The sequence below is a fragment of the Protomyctophum bolini genome, assembly GCF_963924005.1.
Source record: "Protomyctophum bolini genome assembly, chromosome: 22".
Lineage (NCBI taxonomy): Eukaryota > Metazoa > Chordata > Actinopteri > Myctophiformes > Myctophidae > Protomyctophum > Protomyctophum bolini.
In genome coordinates, this window is record NC_137883.1 from 12,153,598 (window position 1) to 12,168,575 (window position 14,978).

At 43.6% G+C, this 14,978-nt stretch overlaps 1 protein-coding gene across 3 annotated transcripts in view; it reads left to right on the forward strand.

Annotated features, from left to right (window-relative positions):
- znf462 (zinc finger protein 462) overlaps window positions 1–14,978 on the forward strand; it is a 65,260-nt gene that overhangs the window by 26,025 nt on the left and 24,257 nt on the right. For all 3 annotated transcript variants that reach the window (XM_080756211.1, XM_080756212.1, XM_080756213.1), the window contains exons 2-3: window positions 7,228–7,508; window positions 9,324–14,608. In XM_080756211.1, the coding sequence (XP_080612337.1) occupies window positions 7,271–7,508; window positions 9,324–14,608 (5,523 nt within the window). In that variant the 5' untranslated portion in view covers window positions 7,228–7,270. The remainder of the gene's footprint in view (window positions 1–7,227; window positions 7,509–9,323; window positions 14,609–14,978) is intronic.

The window sequence follows — 14,978 nt, forward strand, 5'->3', positions numbered from 1 at the left end:
GTAGTTTTTATTATATATTATGTCTATAGTATGTAAAACAAATACCATATAGGCCTACTGTAATATAGTGCAATCCAGTATAGTACAGTGAAAGCACCATTGATTGCATTGATTCATGATTTATGATGACACTTACAACAACACGATTATATTTAATAATATTCTGGTTAGCTATCATAAATGGCACACGCACACCACATAATGGTATGTGTGAACATGTTTTAATAAGATGTGAAATATTACAGTGTTTGCCTGAAAGTATGAGCAGATGACCAAAGAAGTCATCAAATGGTGATTTAGTTTGGCTCGCACTGGCAAGGAGCACATCAAGCCATGACCATTTTGAATGCTAATGAGTTATATTTAAATGAAAAGTGCCCTGCTGGGTCAGCAAACAAAGCAACTGTGTGGACACGAGGAAAAACCTATTTGAGGAGAAAGCTGCCATGCTGCCCGCCACGCAGCCTCTGATAGTTTATTTTTTGTCATAGACAGTTTCTTTCTCTTGCGTTACAACACCTGTCTCTCAGGTTTACAGTAGAAAGTGGATTTCAAAACATATTGGTGCCCAATAGACACACCAAAGGACAAGTCAAAATCTCAAGGGACACTATCTAAATAATCAACAATTATAATATAACATTTTATTTATTTTTTGGTTTACGTATGTTGTAATAATTTATAAAATGTGGTGGTTGTCACAAAATCCCGTGGCACACCTGCTCTCATGAGAGTGGGATACCGTTCACTGTTTTTCTCTCACTAGTGGATATGGTATATTGACAATATGAGTTGAGTACCATCTGCAGAACAAAATCTACCTAATATTGTTTTGTTTTTTTAAGTATTAGCTTTAACTAGGAGTTCAGAACTGGCCTACACAAGACCCACACATTTTGTAACATTGTATTTTTTATTTATTTATTTTACAGTGGTTGAGGTCAAGCAACAGTTCAAAGACACAAATCCTTAATCCCTGTGTCTTATTTTATTTGAGACTGTTGATAGTCTGGTAGTCTGTTGGCCTACTACCCTCTGTCTCCATCTGTTGCTTATCCCAAAGTAATGAAATGGATAATGAAATTAATAATTATATAATCATCCCCTTCGGTCCCTGCATGAACCATAACTACGTGGTGGCCATTTTCCTCTTATGTCAAGTTCAGGGGTGAGACTCTTCAACCTGACAGGGCGGGTTTCTCAACCCTGAATAACAATAAAGAGTGAAATCTCTCACAAAAAGTTGGATTCTCTAAATGTTTTAGAGTAAAGCTATATAATCTGTACGTTTTCCATTATGTCCAAAAAAGTAACTAACAATCTCAACTCGAGGACATACTAGCACAAGGCAGGAATATTTATAATCTGTGAACACACTCATGCGCACCCACGCACGCGCACATGGTCATGTACACACATGAGCACACACACACACACACACACACACACACACACACACACACTGCATTGTGCTTGATGGAGTTGTAGAAATAGCTCCATCCTCTGGTGCAAGTGAGTTACTTCATGACAGTTCTCAGGTATAATCAGGTGTGTTGTGGAGTTCAGTTAGGGCCCTATGTTGCGCCACCCCTTGCCCCATATCCCTAAACTTCTTTTAAAATATACAATATTTTCCTCTGAGATTTAGTGGAGCATAATGTATAGGAAAATGGAAATACTCAAGTAACGTAATTCATTTTTTAAATAATAATAAATAATAGTCCTCAAGGACAATACTTGAGTAAATGTACGTGGTTACTTTCCTCCACTGTCTGCAGGTGAAAAACCTTAAGCCTTGCACTTTGTGTCATGAATCATTTTTCATGTATGTTATTTCCTTTCTATTTTTGTATTATATTATTATTAACATTAACATCTGTCAAAGTATATTTTTGTTGCTGTATACAAGTCTTTGTTGGTGCAGTGTCATGTTAATAATTTATTTAGGAACCTTTCCCCCATCCATCATTATAACTCACGCCAGTGCATTTGATGAATGGTGCAAAGATGTTTATGTCATATTTGATTAATTTTTTTACTCAAAGGTCTAGCAATGGGTAGTTAACACAGCATTATGCATTATCACTCACCCATCTGTGGTAATCTGCGAACAGTTTCAATTTTCACGAGCTTGTAAATGGTTGTGAGCTTGTAAATCGGCTATTTTCGCCTTTGATTGTATGAAACGTATATATAGAGCTTATGTGTTTCAGTCATAGAGCTATAAAGGATAGAGACCGAACCGGAGCGAGAATTAATGTACTTAATCCATATGAAGTCCTCAAGATATTTAATATCTAGAGGACTTCATATGCACAGATTCTGTGTATGGATGGACTTCCATGTGCAGCCAGGCGTCCGATCAATTGTCTTTTGCGTCTACATCCTTGTACAGTGTACTGTACAGTAGCCTTGGTATGGCTGAGCCCCCTTTGTGGACTATTATTAAACGTTTGGTGAGGTTACCTGAGGTATTCATGGGATGCACTATAACCGAGGCTCTGCTTTATGTAGAGGACACGGCTTGTATCATTAAAATCAGCATCAGCACTTGATCGAGCTGTCTCACTGCAGCAGCATCAATACATACTCAAGGGAAGCTACCTAGGACTGCATCAGAACAAGTATTGTAATCTAAGGCCGACGGTAACGAACAGTATCGTAAACCATTTTTTTCGTCTTTTTTTTTTAAATACATTTTTGGTGCCTTTTCTGCCTTTATCTTACAGTACCGTTACCGGCAGTAGGGAAGAATGGCTCTGTCTGTCTGTCTGTCTGTCTGTCTGTCTGTCTGTCTGTCTGTCTGTCTGTCTGTCTGTCTGCCATTTCCACAATTCTTTTAAGTATAAAATGTAGAAGAATGGCAGTAATTTCTTGGTATATTTCAGTTATTTGTCATATCCAATGCCAAAAACACAATTAAATCGTTAATCACAATTATTTGTGTGACAAACAATCCTGACAGCCCTACCAAACCTATCCAAAGGTTTGGTAGGGCTGGATTGGAATTTGCCGTGCACCTTCCTCATGCTGCCCCAGACGACAGGCCCCTGCTGAGGGTGACATACATGACCTTTCCTCTAGTGCCACTGCCACTATTGGGACAGCATTTCCAGTTGGGTGCATTAAGGACTGAGCTAGCTGGCTAAAGGAAGACTATGCTAGCTGCTGCTGCTTTTAGACTTCAGGTCAGCCTGTGTAAACCAGAACAACCACACACACCCCCCTGGTCGTACAGGTGTTTAGTGTCGAGACGGATGTGTCAGTGGCTTTTTATGGCATTACGTTGTGATCAAGAGCTTATGATCCGTGATTACTGTAAAGTATCTTCCAAATCTATGTAGCTTATTTATTCCAACCAGATCACACACCAAGTCCATTTATTCCCTTTGGTATTTCCTCACAGAACGTGACAGTATTTGTAATGAGGATTTTGTATTTATCCCATCCTCCATTCTTCCCCACAGTGAACCATATGATAAAATCAGTACTTTGTGGCTAAAAGGAATATGGAATTAAGTCTGTTTGAATAATCTTCATGATCCACACACAGTCCATTTCTATTTTACATATTTTCTCAACAGGTTATCTGTCCTACAGGACTAGCTAAATAGAAAGATTATAAAACACAGCTTCTGTATTTTATCCCACCACTTAAGCCCTATGCACTTTCTGCTGTTTTTTTTTTCTAATTTAGAACTTCTAGAAATTTGTAGAAATGTGTCAAAAGTTTTAGATTTTTCTCTGTTTATAATCCCACGCACCAAATAATGGTTAATTCACCTTCCTGTATTCCTATATAGCCCTATATTGTTACATTAAATTTATAACAGGTAATATGTTATATCCCACAGGGCTAGCAAAATACAAAGATTAGAAAAGACAGCTTTGATATTTCATTGCACGTTGAAGTCAGTCAGTGATTCTCTACAGAATATAAATGCATGTGCTCGCGGCACACCAATTAATCAAAATCTGAAGATACACCTGTCCTGTATTCATAGCAAAGAATAGCCGATCTGTAAGCTCACAAAGCAATGCATTGCAATGCATTATACAAGCTTGTAGATCTGCTATTTTTGCTATTTATTTTAGTTGCAATAATAAATAATGTGTGGCTTTTGTGAATCACACGGCACACCAGTGTGCCTTCTTGCCCCCCTGCCGTTTGGGAACCTCTGCTCAACACAATCCTTAACTTTAGCTTCAGCTGCATGAAATCACGTTAGATTACAGAGTGCCAAATCTCTCTCGGCAAGCAAAGCAGATTTGCTTCTCTTGGCTTCCACTCTTGTCAACATCTAAACTAAGTTCTTCAGGGTTTACTCCCAGGTTGGCCTGGTAACTAGAAGTGCAACTCATCCAAATATAGAACACACCACTGGTATTTTCCCTGAAGTATTGCCACCATGCCTCCCTCTGAGGTGACTGAGGAGAACAAACGGTTTCATGTTCAACCAGAATCACACATTTTATTGTACAGTTGTTTTATTAACTGAATTAAACAGAAGTGTTTCATTCACGTTTCAGACATGAAACACACAGTTTCATCATGTCTGTTCTACTGGCGAGGATGAAGGGCTTTTCAACAGTGCTTCATCGGAAACAGGTTTTGCGTAACTGACAGGATATACTTCAGAGGAGAACTTTGTGGAAAACAGGATGGAGGAGAGGAAGCCAAGTCTAAACCACCCCACAACACAGCACCTCTCTCCACTCCTAAAACCCTGTCTGCCTCTTCCTGCCTCTTCCTCTCTTACAAACCTATATGGATCAACTAAATGGACTCTTTGCCAGACCACACAGGAACGTTTTCTCCTGAGATAATACTTTCCTAAAAACCTTAATAGAAAAGAATACACTTTGTGATCTGTTTGATGGGGAGACTAGCTAGAGTACGTTTAGGTCCACAGTACAAACCTCTTAAAACTAGGACAATCCTTTGACTTTTGGTGGGATGTTTTCAAACATCCGGAAAAGTGTGGCCACTCCCCAAGGTCATGTTGAGTTGGACACTGTCTACTTTTCCTGAATTGACTGTTCCATTATTACTTACTATTATTATCACATCTCTAAGCTCTCACTGGCCATTTTCAGCTGGTTTTATGGCTAAACATGGCTCCTTCTTCAACTACGTTCAGTATCTGCTGGCCTGCCTGTCACATAAGCCCAAGATTATTGTACAATCGGACAACTCTCTGCTGACGGTGAGAAGGAACTCTTTTGTTGCCTATAAGCAGCAGATCTTTTTCTAGGCCTCCTCAGCTCCAGAGCGGAATAATTCCAGTGACGCTTATTCATCATCACACTACGGACGTCTGTGGAAGACCTCTCGGCTATCGCTGCTTCCCCACAGCCCGACTTCAAAGACTCTTACCTTTTTGTTGTCAAGGTAACGAGTCAGTGTGGCTCAAGCTCCCTTTGTTTCTGTCCCTGGTGACAAAACCTTCTGCCGCCCCACCACGAGAAACGAATCCTTGAGGTCCACCAACAACAAGCTGCGTGTCCCTGTGAGGACCCGGCGGATGAAAGACCTGATGTTAAACTATAGTGAACATACCAAGGGTTTGGCCGGTTTCAAGCTAGGTGTTCAGAGTCCCGGCAAGTATGGCCTAAACTCTCAAATGTCCTGGATTCCAGCGCTAATTGTCCCGGTTTTCACCACAGTCAAAATAGCACTTGTTTTGAGTGATTACATGCAGTAGTAGACGTTTAATGTTCTGTTCTGTTGGAAGGTGCAGTGACTACTAGGTGTGCTAAGTGCTGAAATAATAGTCAACGAAATTGTCAATATTTTAGCTATCTTTGAATTTTGATTAAGGGTCTGGGCTTTTGAAAATATGGTCACGCAATGAATTAAAATTAACTTCTAACCTGTCAGGCTGTCATCTTAGAGAGACTATAGATTAAGCATTTGATGATAATTTATTTTCACGGTACCTTGTCTTGTGTACAAGTGTTACCATAGTTACATCTTTCAGCTGGTTCTTTTTTCACACCAGAGAATTACATCACTCTCACCGGCTAATAAAGCTTGATACATTGCAAGAACTTGATATACAAACAATGTTCCTCATTAACTTTTGCATAATCTCAAATATATTATACTGTATACTGTAGGCCTATCTATATATCTCCACGCATAAACTAAGCTTGGGAAATTAATGTTTGATTTGTAATAACTGCGCTCGTCCTTTCTTCAGCTGAAACTGTTAAAGGCTGGTAAGCGAGGCTATAACAGCTGACAGACAAAAGAAACAACCCTGACACCAAGCACGGTTGTATTTGCCCCAGAAAGAGCATATAGGGTTGGAAAATGCTTGTCTACGCAGTCTGGGAACCAAATTTGAACTTTTTAGACATCTGACTTTAAATTACATTTAACATGAACTAAGGTAGAGGCTGTAATGGTTAGATGAATGACATCAAGGACTTATTATTACACGTGACTTATTGGTGTGAGTTTTTTTTCTTTTCTTTTGTGGTTCTGTTATTTTTCTTCTGTATGTATTCGATTAGGCCATTTAAACATGCATTATAATATTGCTCCATCTCAACCCAGTAGTTTTCCATCAGCAAAGGGCTGATTGAGTGTCACTCCCTGTAGGTGCCATCCGGGTATTTAATGTCACCCATACCATTGTTTTTGCACCCTGAAGAAGTTTTGTCTGTCCGAAACGTTGGTCTCATCTCTGTGTCCACAATAAAATGTTTGGCCTTGGCAGCTACGAGTGTATACATTTTTTCATTATTATGATGAAATATGGTCTCAAGTAGTGTTAGATTGTTTCAGACCATTTGGCGTTGTTTCATTTACCTTGAGCACATCAGCGAGAACAATGGTATTAGTCACCTGATAAAAAAAAAAAGATGGATAGTTACTCGTACCGATGCTTGTACTTTTACTCCACTACAATTATTTGAAAACTTTAGTTTAGTTACTTTGTAGATTTTGATAATTATTTCAAAACATACATTAACCAATTCATTTCGGCCATTTGAAAATAGCAGATCTACAAGCTCACAATTGTGACTCATTGTGAACTTGTAGATCTGCTAATTTTCAAAGGATTTTTTTTGATACATTTGAAAACTTAAAATGGGACATTCTGATTATGCTAGTCATCGTGTATCTCTCTCCTTTCTGAAACCCTCACCCCCAGCAAGTTGCAAACAACAAACGTCAACTTGAACTTGAACATATTGTCCCTTTTTGTCCTCTCCCAGGTGTCCCTGATCTTCCAGGGCGTGGTGGTTCCACTCCTCCAGGATGGAGGTGTTGCAGTGTGACGGCTGTGACTTCCGCGCCGAGTCCTACGACGACCTGAAGAGCCACATCCAGGAGGTGCACACGGCCTTCCTGCAGCCGGCCGACGCGGACGAGTCAGAGTCCGCGAGGGATGACGAGGAGGAGGAGGAGGACCAAGAGGAGGAGGAGGAAGAAGACCAAGAGGATTCCGACAACAAAGAGGACAAGGATTGTTCGCCTCCTCCTAACGCGGGACCTAGTAAGTGTTGTTCATGCTTGGTTGCGCGACAGTGTCTTTGTGCCGAGAATAGCCGCGACGACGCGACGCAGATGCGTGACTTTTTGGACATCGGATATTATTATTCTCGGTCCATTCTCTGTGGTTTTTTATATATCATCATTCTACTAGTAAAAGTTTAAGGTTCTTTTGTTTCATCTTGTGCACAGTACTGTGCAAGCTTTTTACTAGTTACTAGTAGAATACATACTGTAAGAGTAAAACGTATGTTTCTTCAGCTAACTTCAGACATAGGTTATAATACTAATAATAGTAAAGAGAAAAGGAAGATAAAGAGAGAAAAAACAAACATAAAAGAAAAGTCAGTAGCCATGATTGATCATTCATACAAAAAAGGCATTGGTTAACCTTCGGCTGTGTGCAATGACCTAAAGGCAGATCGAATCATGGAATCAAGTAACAAAGGGACAATTGGAGACCTTGTAGGGTATTTTCACAGTCAACTGCAAGACAAACCAAAGTCATTTATTCTCTTGGTCTTTTTTGTCTGATTATAATATTGGACACGGCCTGCCGTAGCACACTGGGAGGCGTGGGTGTTCAAACGTTACTTTCAATTAGACTACGCTCCGGAATTTGACTATTCGTGAACGGGAAAGGGAAGTTTCATGATCACTTGATTGTGCTTCATGTTCGGATGAAGGCCACAACAAAGTTGTTACAGACAGTGCTCGAATTGGGTCAGTACTCAATATCGGTACAGACTCTAGAATACTGGTTCATCTGACCTTTTCCCCACCTGAGGTCGCTTACTGTTGTTCCCAAGTGCCTACAGTGCTTTCAATTTGACCAAACTGTCACCCGAGTTTCAAAGTTGGTTACAGCAATGATGCACTACATGTGAGAACAAAAAGCCAAAGTCACTACAGAAGAAGTGGGGAGCAATTAATTTAATAATTGGGGCAACAATGGACGTACATAAAACTCATTCACCAAATGTGCACTGTATATGTGTACTGTATATACTGAATATGATCATTTCCATTTGCCTTTTTTTCCCCTCCCATCTGAGTTTGTTCTTTGGTATGATTAAAATATACTTGTGTGTGGAGACACTTGGGAAGTTATCATGCTGTTGTGGCTTGATGCAGTACTTGGATTGTCAATTATAATGACAATTTGAATTTAGACATTTAGCAGATGTTCTTATCCAGACAGAGCTACTTACACTGAGATTTATGTTCTTTGTATTTAAGTCAATAGTGACATACCTCCTACTACAGTATGAGCAACAACAACAATTTTTTATAGTATTTGTAGTATATTTGTAAACCATCAGACTTCTCATTATAATTAACAGTTATATTCACAATCCCATGCGGACACTCATCATAGCCGTGTTGGTGAGCATCATAGGCTTGTTAGTGAATGCATGAATGGCATGCCTATGCCTATTCGGGGGGGAGATTTCACCAAAAATAGCCGATCTACAAGCTCAAAGCAAAGAGCACGTCTATACAACGTGCTCACAATGTGCCTTCGCGTTGTGAGCTTGTAGATTGGCTATTTTCACTACTTCTTAAACATTTGTTTTCTAATTTATGGAATTTCTTATATTTATTTCTTCGTGAAATTACTGAAAAAAAACTTAAATAAAGAAGTCTCCTTCTATTTAGCCTAGAATTGGACGTCTAGATCAGTGACATAGGGAAGCTGTACTCTGCAGGCCAAATAGTACACTGCAGTACAATTGTTTTTTTTGTTTTGCTTTTGTAATACTTCTTGTTATCAACAACACTAACACACGCTTTTTTTCTCTTTTTTTTCTTCTTTCAGGTCCCAACTCCCATGAAAGTTCCAGTCAGACATTACAAAACCAAACGGCTGAATCCCTCCGATTTTACCAGTGCAAGTTCTGTGTCCGTTACTTCAGATCAAAGTCCATCTTGAGGAATCACAACAAAAAGGTGCATAATGTACAGGAAGATTCGGATATCAGTAACTCCTCCGTCCCCCAGGCATCGAAGAACCCCAGTTACACTATCGTAATGCACAATGACGGTTCTAAAGTGTACTGCTGTCAGTTTTGCACATATAAGTCCCCACGCAAATCAAGAATCGTGAAACACCAACTATATCATTACAAAATGACCTCTGAAGGTACGGAGGATGCTTCAGCACAGGCTGAGGCAGAAGAGGGAACGGAGGCGTCCAGTGAATTCCTCAAGGGAACGTTTGCCTGTGAATGGTGTGACTATCAGACTAATCGGAGGGATAGCTGGACCGATCATGTGGTGAAGGAGCATGGAGACAAAGTGAAGATAGTTTCCTGTAGCGAAGAGTTGGACGGCGAGGCGAGCACAAGCTCCTCCAAACCAAATTCGCCCTCCTCTTCCAGAAGCCCGTCGAGGTCAAACATGACACCTAATGATGTGAGCGCAAACGAGGGATCCACGGCGCAGACGCCAGAACACGACTCGGGGAAGCCACCTGCCGACATCCCGTCCTTGCTGCACGCGCACATCTCTGCTGCGGCGACACCAAACAGCATTGGCTCCTCCATTTTGTCCAAGAGGTTTTCCGCCGTGTCGAATGTCTCCGATGCCGCCAGCGAGGTGGACGCCAGCATGCTCAACGACGAGGACTCGCAGAGCAGCTTGGAAGAGAACGATGAGGATTTAGGTGACATAGATGACCCCAGCTATACTGGAACGCTGTCGGCCGATGTCAAGGAGCTTTTGACTGATGACGAGAGTAACAAATTACTGGAGACCAAAGGGATACCGTTCAGAAAGTACATGAATCGCTTCCAGTGCCCCTTCTGTTCCTTCGTCACCATGCACCGGCGGAGCATCTCCCGGCACATCGAGAACATCCACCTGTCTGGCAAAACCACGGTGTATAAATGCGACCAGTGCCCGTTCATATGTACCAGCCCACTCAAACTAGGAACACACAAGCAGAGCCACAACTCCTCGGACCTGGACACTATGGACCTGACGAGTGATAGCCCAGAGCCACAGGATGACGCTGCTGCTGCAGCAGCAGACCCGGTAAACGGAAGGAGTGTAGGCTCCAGAGTCAATGGGAAAAGAGCGTGCACCGCATTTAGTGATTTAAATCAGAATCCTCACCGCTGCACGCTGTGCAGCTTCTCCACCACCTCGCTAAAGGGCCTGAGGGTTCACCAGCAGCATAAGCACTCGTACTGTGATGACCTCCAGACCACAGTCTTTGAAGGCCAAGGGGCTGACCAGCCAGACACCGAAGAGGAGAGTTCCCCGATTTTTCTACAAAAAACCCAAACCTCCATTCTTGGTCTTGCCACCAAAAAGCCCCTTGTGGCAGGGAAAAGAGCAAGGAAGTCCATCAATGACTTGCCTTTGGATTTGTCTTCGGTTAAGAAACGAACTAGAATTGATGAGATTGCAAGCAACCTTCAGAGCAAGATCAGCCAAAGCCAACAGGATATGATAATAAACCTAGACGACATGGACGAGGAAGATGGGGCAGAGAATCACACCGGTCTCGATGACGACGCGAGCAGCCATAGCAGTAAAAGCCGCTACAACGCACAGCAACTTAAAGCAAGAGGAGCCGTCAACTCTCACGAGAGTGGCAGAATAGGCAAAAGGAAAAGCAACCCCAAGTCTAAATCTAGAAACATTCCCATCACTCTGACACTCTCCGATGACAGTGAAAACGTGTCCGCTGACCCTAATGACCTCCACGACCAGAATAACCAAGACAGCAGGGACACCTTCCAGGAGAACGCAGACTACACGGATCAACCTGGAATAGCACGCTTCTACTGTAAACACTGTGATTACCACAACAAGTCAGCCCGCAGTGTCAGCACCCATTACCAGAGAATGCACCCGTACATCAAATTCAGCTTTAAATACATTCTAGATCCTGAGGATCAGAGTTGCGTCTTCCGCTGCCTCGAGTGCTACATTGAGTACACAAATTATAATGATTTACACCAACACTATATGGAACACCACCCCGAAGCCAGCAATGTCCTCAACTTTAATCAGCCAAACCTGGTGTACATGTGTCGCTTCTGCTCATACACAAGCCCCAATGTCAGGAGCCTAATGCCTCATTACCAAAGAATGCATCCCACTGTAAAAATCAACAATGCCATGATCTTCTCCAGTTATGTGGTGGAGCAAACTCAGAAGGGCGGAGAATCTCAAACACTGAGGGAAATATTGAACTCTGGTCCCAAGAATTTCAATTCCACCACCTCCACCCCAAGGTCCTCTTCTAGTCCGGCACCGAAAAGCACCTCGAAAACCCCCGAAGCCACCGTTGCTGAGACGGAGGCTCTGAAAGAGGCGGTGGCTGGAAATGTTGTGATCTACGACTGCGACGTGTGTTCCTTCTCCAGCCCAAACATGCACTCCGTTTTGGTCCACTACCAGAAGAAACATCCAGAGCAAAAGGCGTCTTATTTCCGCATACAAAAAACCATGAAGGTCATCTCGGTAGATAGCTCACAACCTGCCGCCAACTCTGCGTTCAACCTCAGCGCTGCCACGTCACCGAAGCCCTCCGCCACCTCCTCGTTGTATGGATCTGACGAGGACATCTTCTACTGTAAACACTGCGTGTACAGTAACAGGTCTGTGGTGGGCGTGCTGGTCCATTATCAAAAGAGACACCCAGAAGTAAAGGTGACGGCAAAATACATCAAACACGGCGCTCCCACTCCTGGGCTGATGAAACTAATGGACGAATTGCAGATCGCAACTCCCAAACAGTTCCTGAAGCAATTCCACAATAATGGACATGATGCGTCTAGTAGCTCAAGTCCCAAAACTGGAAGTGGAGACAAGGGAGAGGCAGAGATGCTGTTCTTTTGCCAGCACTGTGACTATGGCAACCGTACCGTAAAAGGAGTACTCATTCACTACCAGAAGAAACATAAGGACACCAAAGCTAACGCAGATCTCGTACGGCGCCACACGGCGGTTGTCCGGAGTCAGCGTGAGCGTGCTCAGATGGGACAATCGGCAAATGTGTCGTCTGTCGGAGTCGTGACACCGGCAGCCCCCCCAGACCCTGACAACTCTGCGAGTCTCCGCTCGTTAAAGTGCAGACACTGTTCCTACGCCTCCCCCTATGTCTATGCCCTGAAGAAACATCTGAAGAAAGATCATCCCACTGTGAAGGCCACGGCAATGACTATTTTACATTGGGCCTTCCAGGATGGCATCCTAGAGGCTGGTTATCATTGTGAGTGGTGCATCTATAACCACGCGGAACCCCAGGGTCTGCTGCTGCATTACCAAAGACGCCATCCTGAGCACAACGTAGACTACACATACATGGCCAGTAAGCTATGGGCTGGACCCGAAACGACCCAGCAAGAGGGCAGCTTAGACACTAAACACTACCGCTGTAGAGACTGTGCTTTTGAGGCCTGTACCATATGGGATATCACTAGTCACTACCAAGCAGTTCACCCGTGGGTCATCAAAGGGGACGAATCTATACTTTTGGATATTATCAAAGGCAATAGGCCACCTGAAAAGCTGACACCGCCAATGGCCAAAGAGCATTCGACGTTCAATTTCCAGTTTGTCGAAGACGATGGAGCGCTGGTCATTGCTACCCCACCCCAAGAAAGTGTCTCCCACCACTCTCATTCACGTCTGTCCATTTCCAACAACGCATATCAGTGTACTGTTTGTTTGTCTGAATACAACAGCCTCCATGGCCTCCTTACACACTATGGGAAGAAGCATCCCGGCATGAAGGTAAAAGCTGCAGATTTCGCACAGGAGGCCGACATCAACCCCAGTTCCGTTTACAAGTGCCGTCACTGTCCATATGTGAATTCTCGGATCCACGGGGTCCTTACCCACTATCAGAAACGACACCCGTTAGTGAAAGTCACTGCAGAGGACTTTGCAGATGACATAGAGCAGATCCCAGATCTAAACGAAGGAGACGACAAGTGCAAAACGCAACGGCAGGGCTACGGAGCATACAGATGCAAAATTTGCCCCTACACACATGGGACAATGGAGAAACTCAAAATCCACTACGAAAAATATCACAATCAACCAGCCACCGATATATTCAGTCACGCACATTTCTCCTTCAGTAAAGACTCAGAGGCCGTAGGGGAATGCAGTTCAACGAGTGTGTCGTCGGCGGCACCCCAGGTCCTATCAGACTTTGAACACGCCCTCTCCCAGTTCCCCGTCAACAAGACAGAGAAACACACCATTTTCAACTGTCAGCTGTGCAAATACTTCTGCTCCACTAGGAAAGGCATCGCGCGCCACTACCGCATCAAGCACAACAATGTGCGCGCGCAGCCCGAAGGCAAGAACAACGTCTTCAAGTGTGCCCTGTGTCCATACACGAACCCCATACGCAAAGGCCTCGCGGCGCACTACCAGAAACGGCACGACATCGACGCCTACTACACCCACTGTCTGGCCGCCTCCAAGACGATGACGGACAAGCCCATCGTCAAGGTGACGGTGCCCGCGGCGACGGAAGGGGACGGCTCCGAGATGAGCGAGGAGCTGCGTCTGGCCGTGGAGAGGAAAAAGTGTTCCCTCTGCAGCTTCCAGGCCTTCAGCCGCAAGAGCATCGTCTCGCACTACATCAAACGCCACCCGGGCGTCTTCCCCAAGAAGCAGCACGCTAGCAAGCTGGGCCGCTACTTCACGGTGATCTACGCTAAGGAACCGGAGGAGGAGGAGGACGACAAGGACGACGTGAAGGCCCAAATTCGGTCCAAGGAAGATGGCGGCGACGGCGATGGCGAGTGGCTGCCGTTCAAGTGTCTGAAATGCTACCGGCTGTCCTTCAGCACGGCCGAGCTGCTCTCCATGCACTACAACGACCAGCACGGCAAAGACCTGAAGAGGGACTTTGCGGTGTCGGTCGGGCCCCCCGGGGAGGAGGAGGAGGAGGACGTGGGTTCCTCGGAGTCGTACCAGTGTTCTCACTGCGAGCTGACGTTCCTGGACCTGCCGGTGCTCGCCATCCATCTGATGAACCACATAGAGGACTTCGAGAAGAGGGCCACGCGGCAAGAGCGGAGGAGGAAGCAGAAGAGCACAGACCTGCCGCCCGACGCCAAGTCCGACAAGGTTAGTTAGATGCAGAAGTTCATACAAGTGTTGGAAAAAGTGCTCAAATTCTTTACTTAAGTAAAAATATCAATACTGCAATATAGAGATACTGGTAAAAGTCCAGAATTCAAAATGTACTTGACTAAAAGTATAAAAGTATTGGCATCAAAATGTACTTAAAGTACCAAAAGTAAAAGTACTCATTATGCAAAATGTCCCATTCAAATGTATTAAAACCTTATGAAAATAGCAGATATACAAGCTTGTAGATGTTTCAAAGGACTATTTTAGAAAAATCGAAGAACGACTGACAGAAACATAGCTTTTTCAGAAAACTGTCAGGATGTAGAAGACATTTTTTAGAATATGAATTATGATCTCAGGTCAA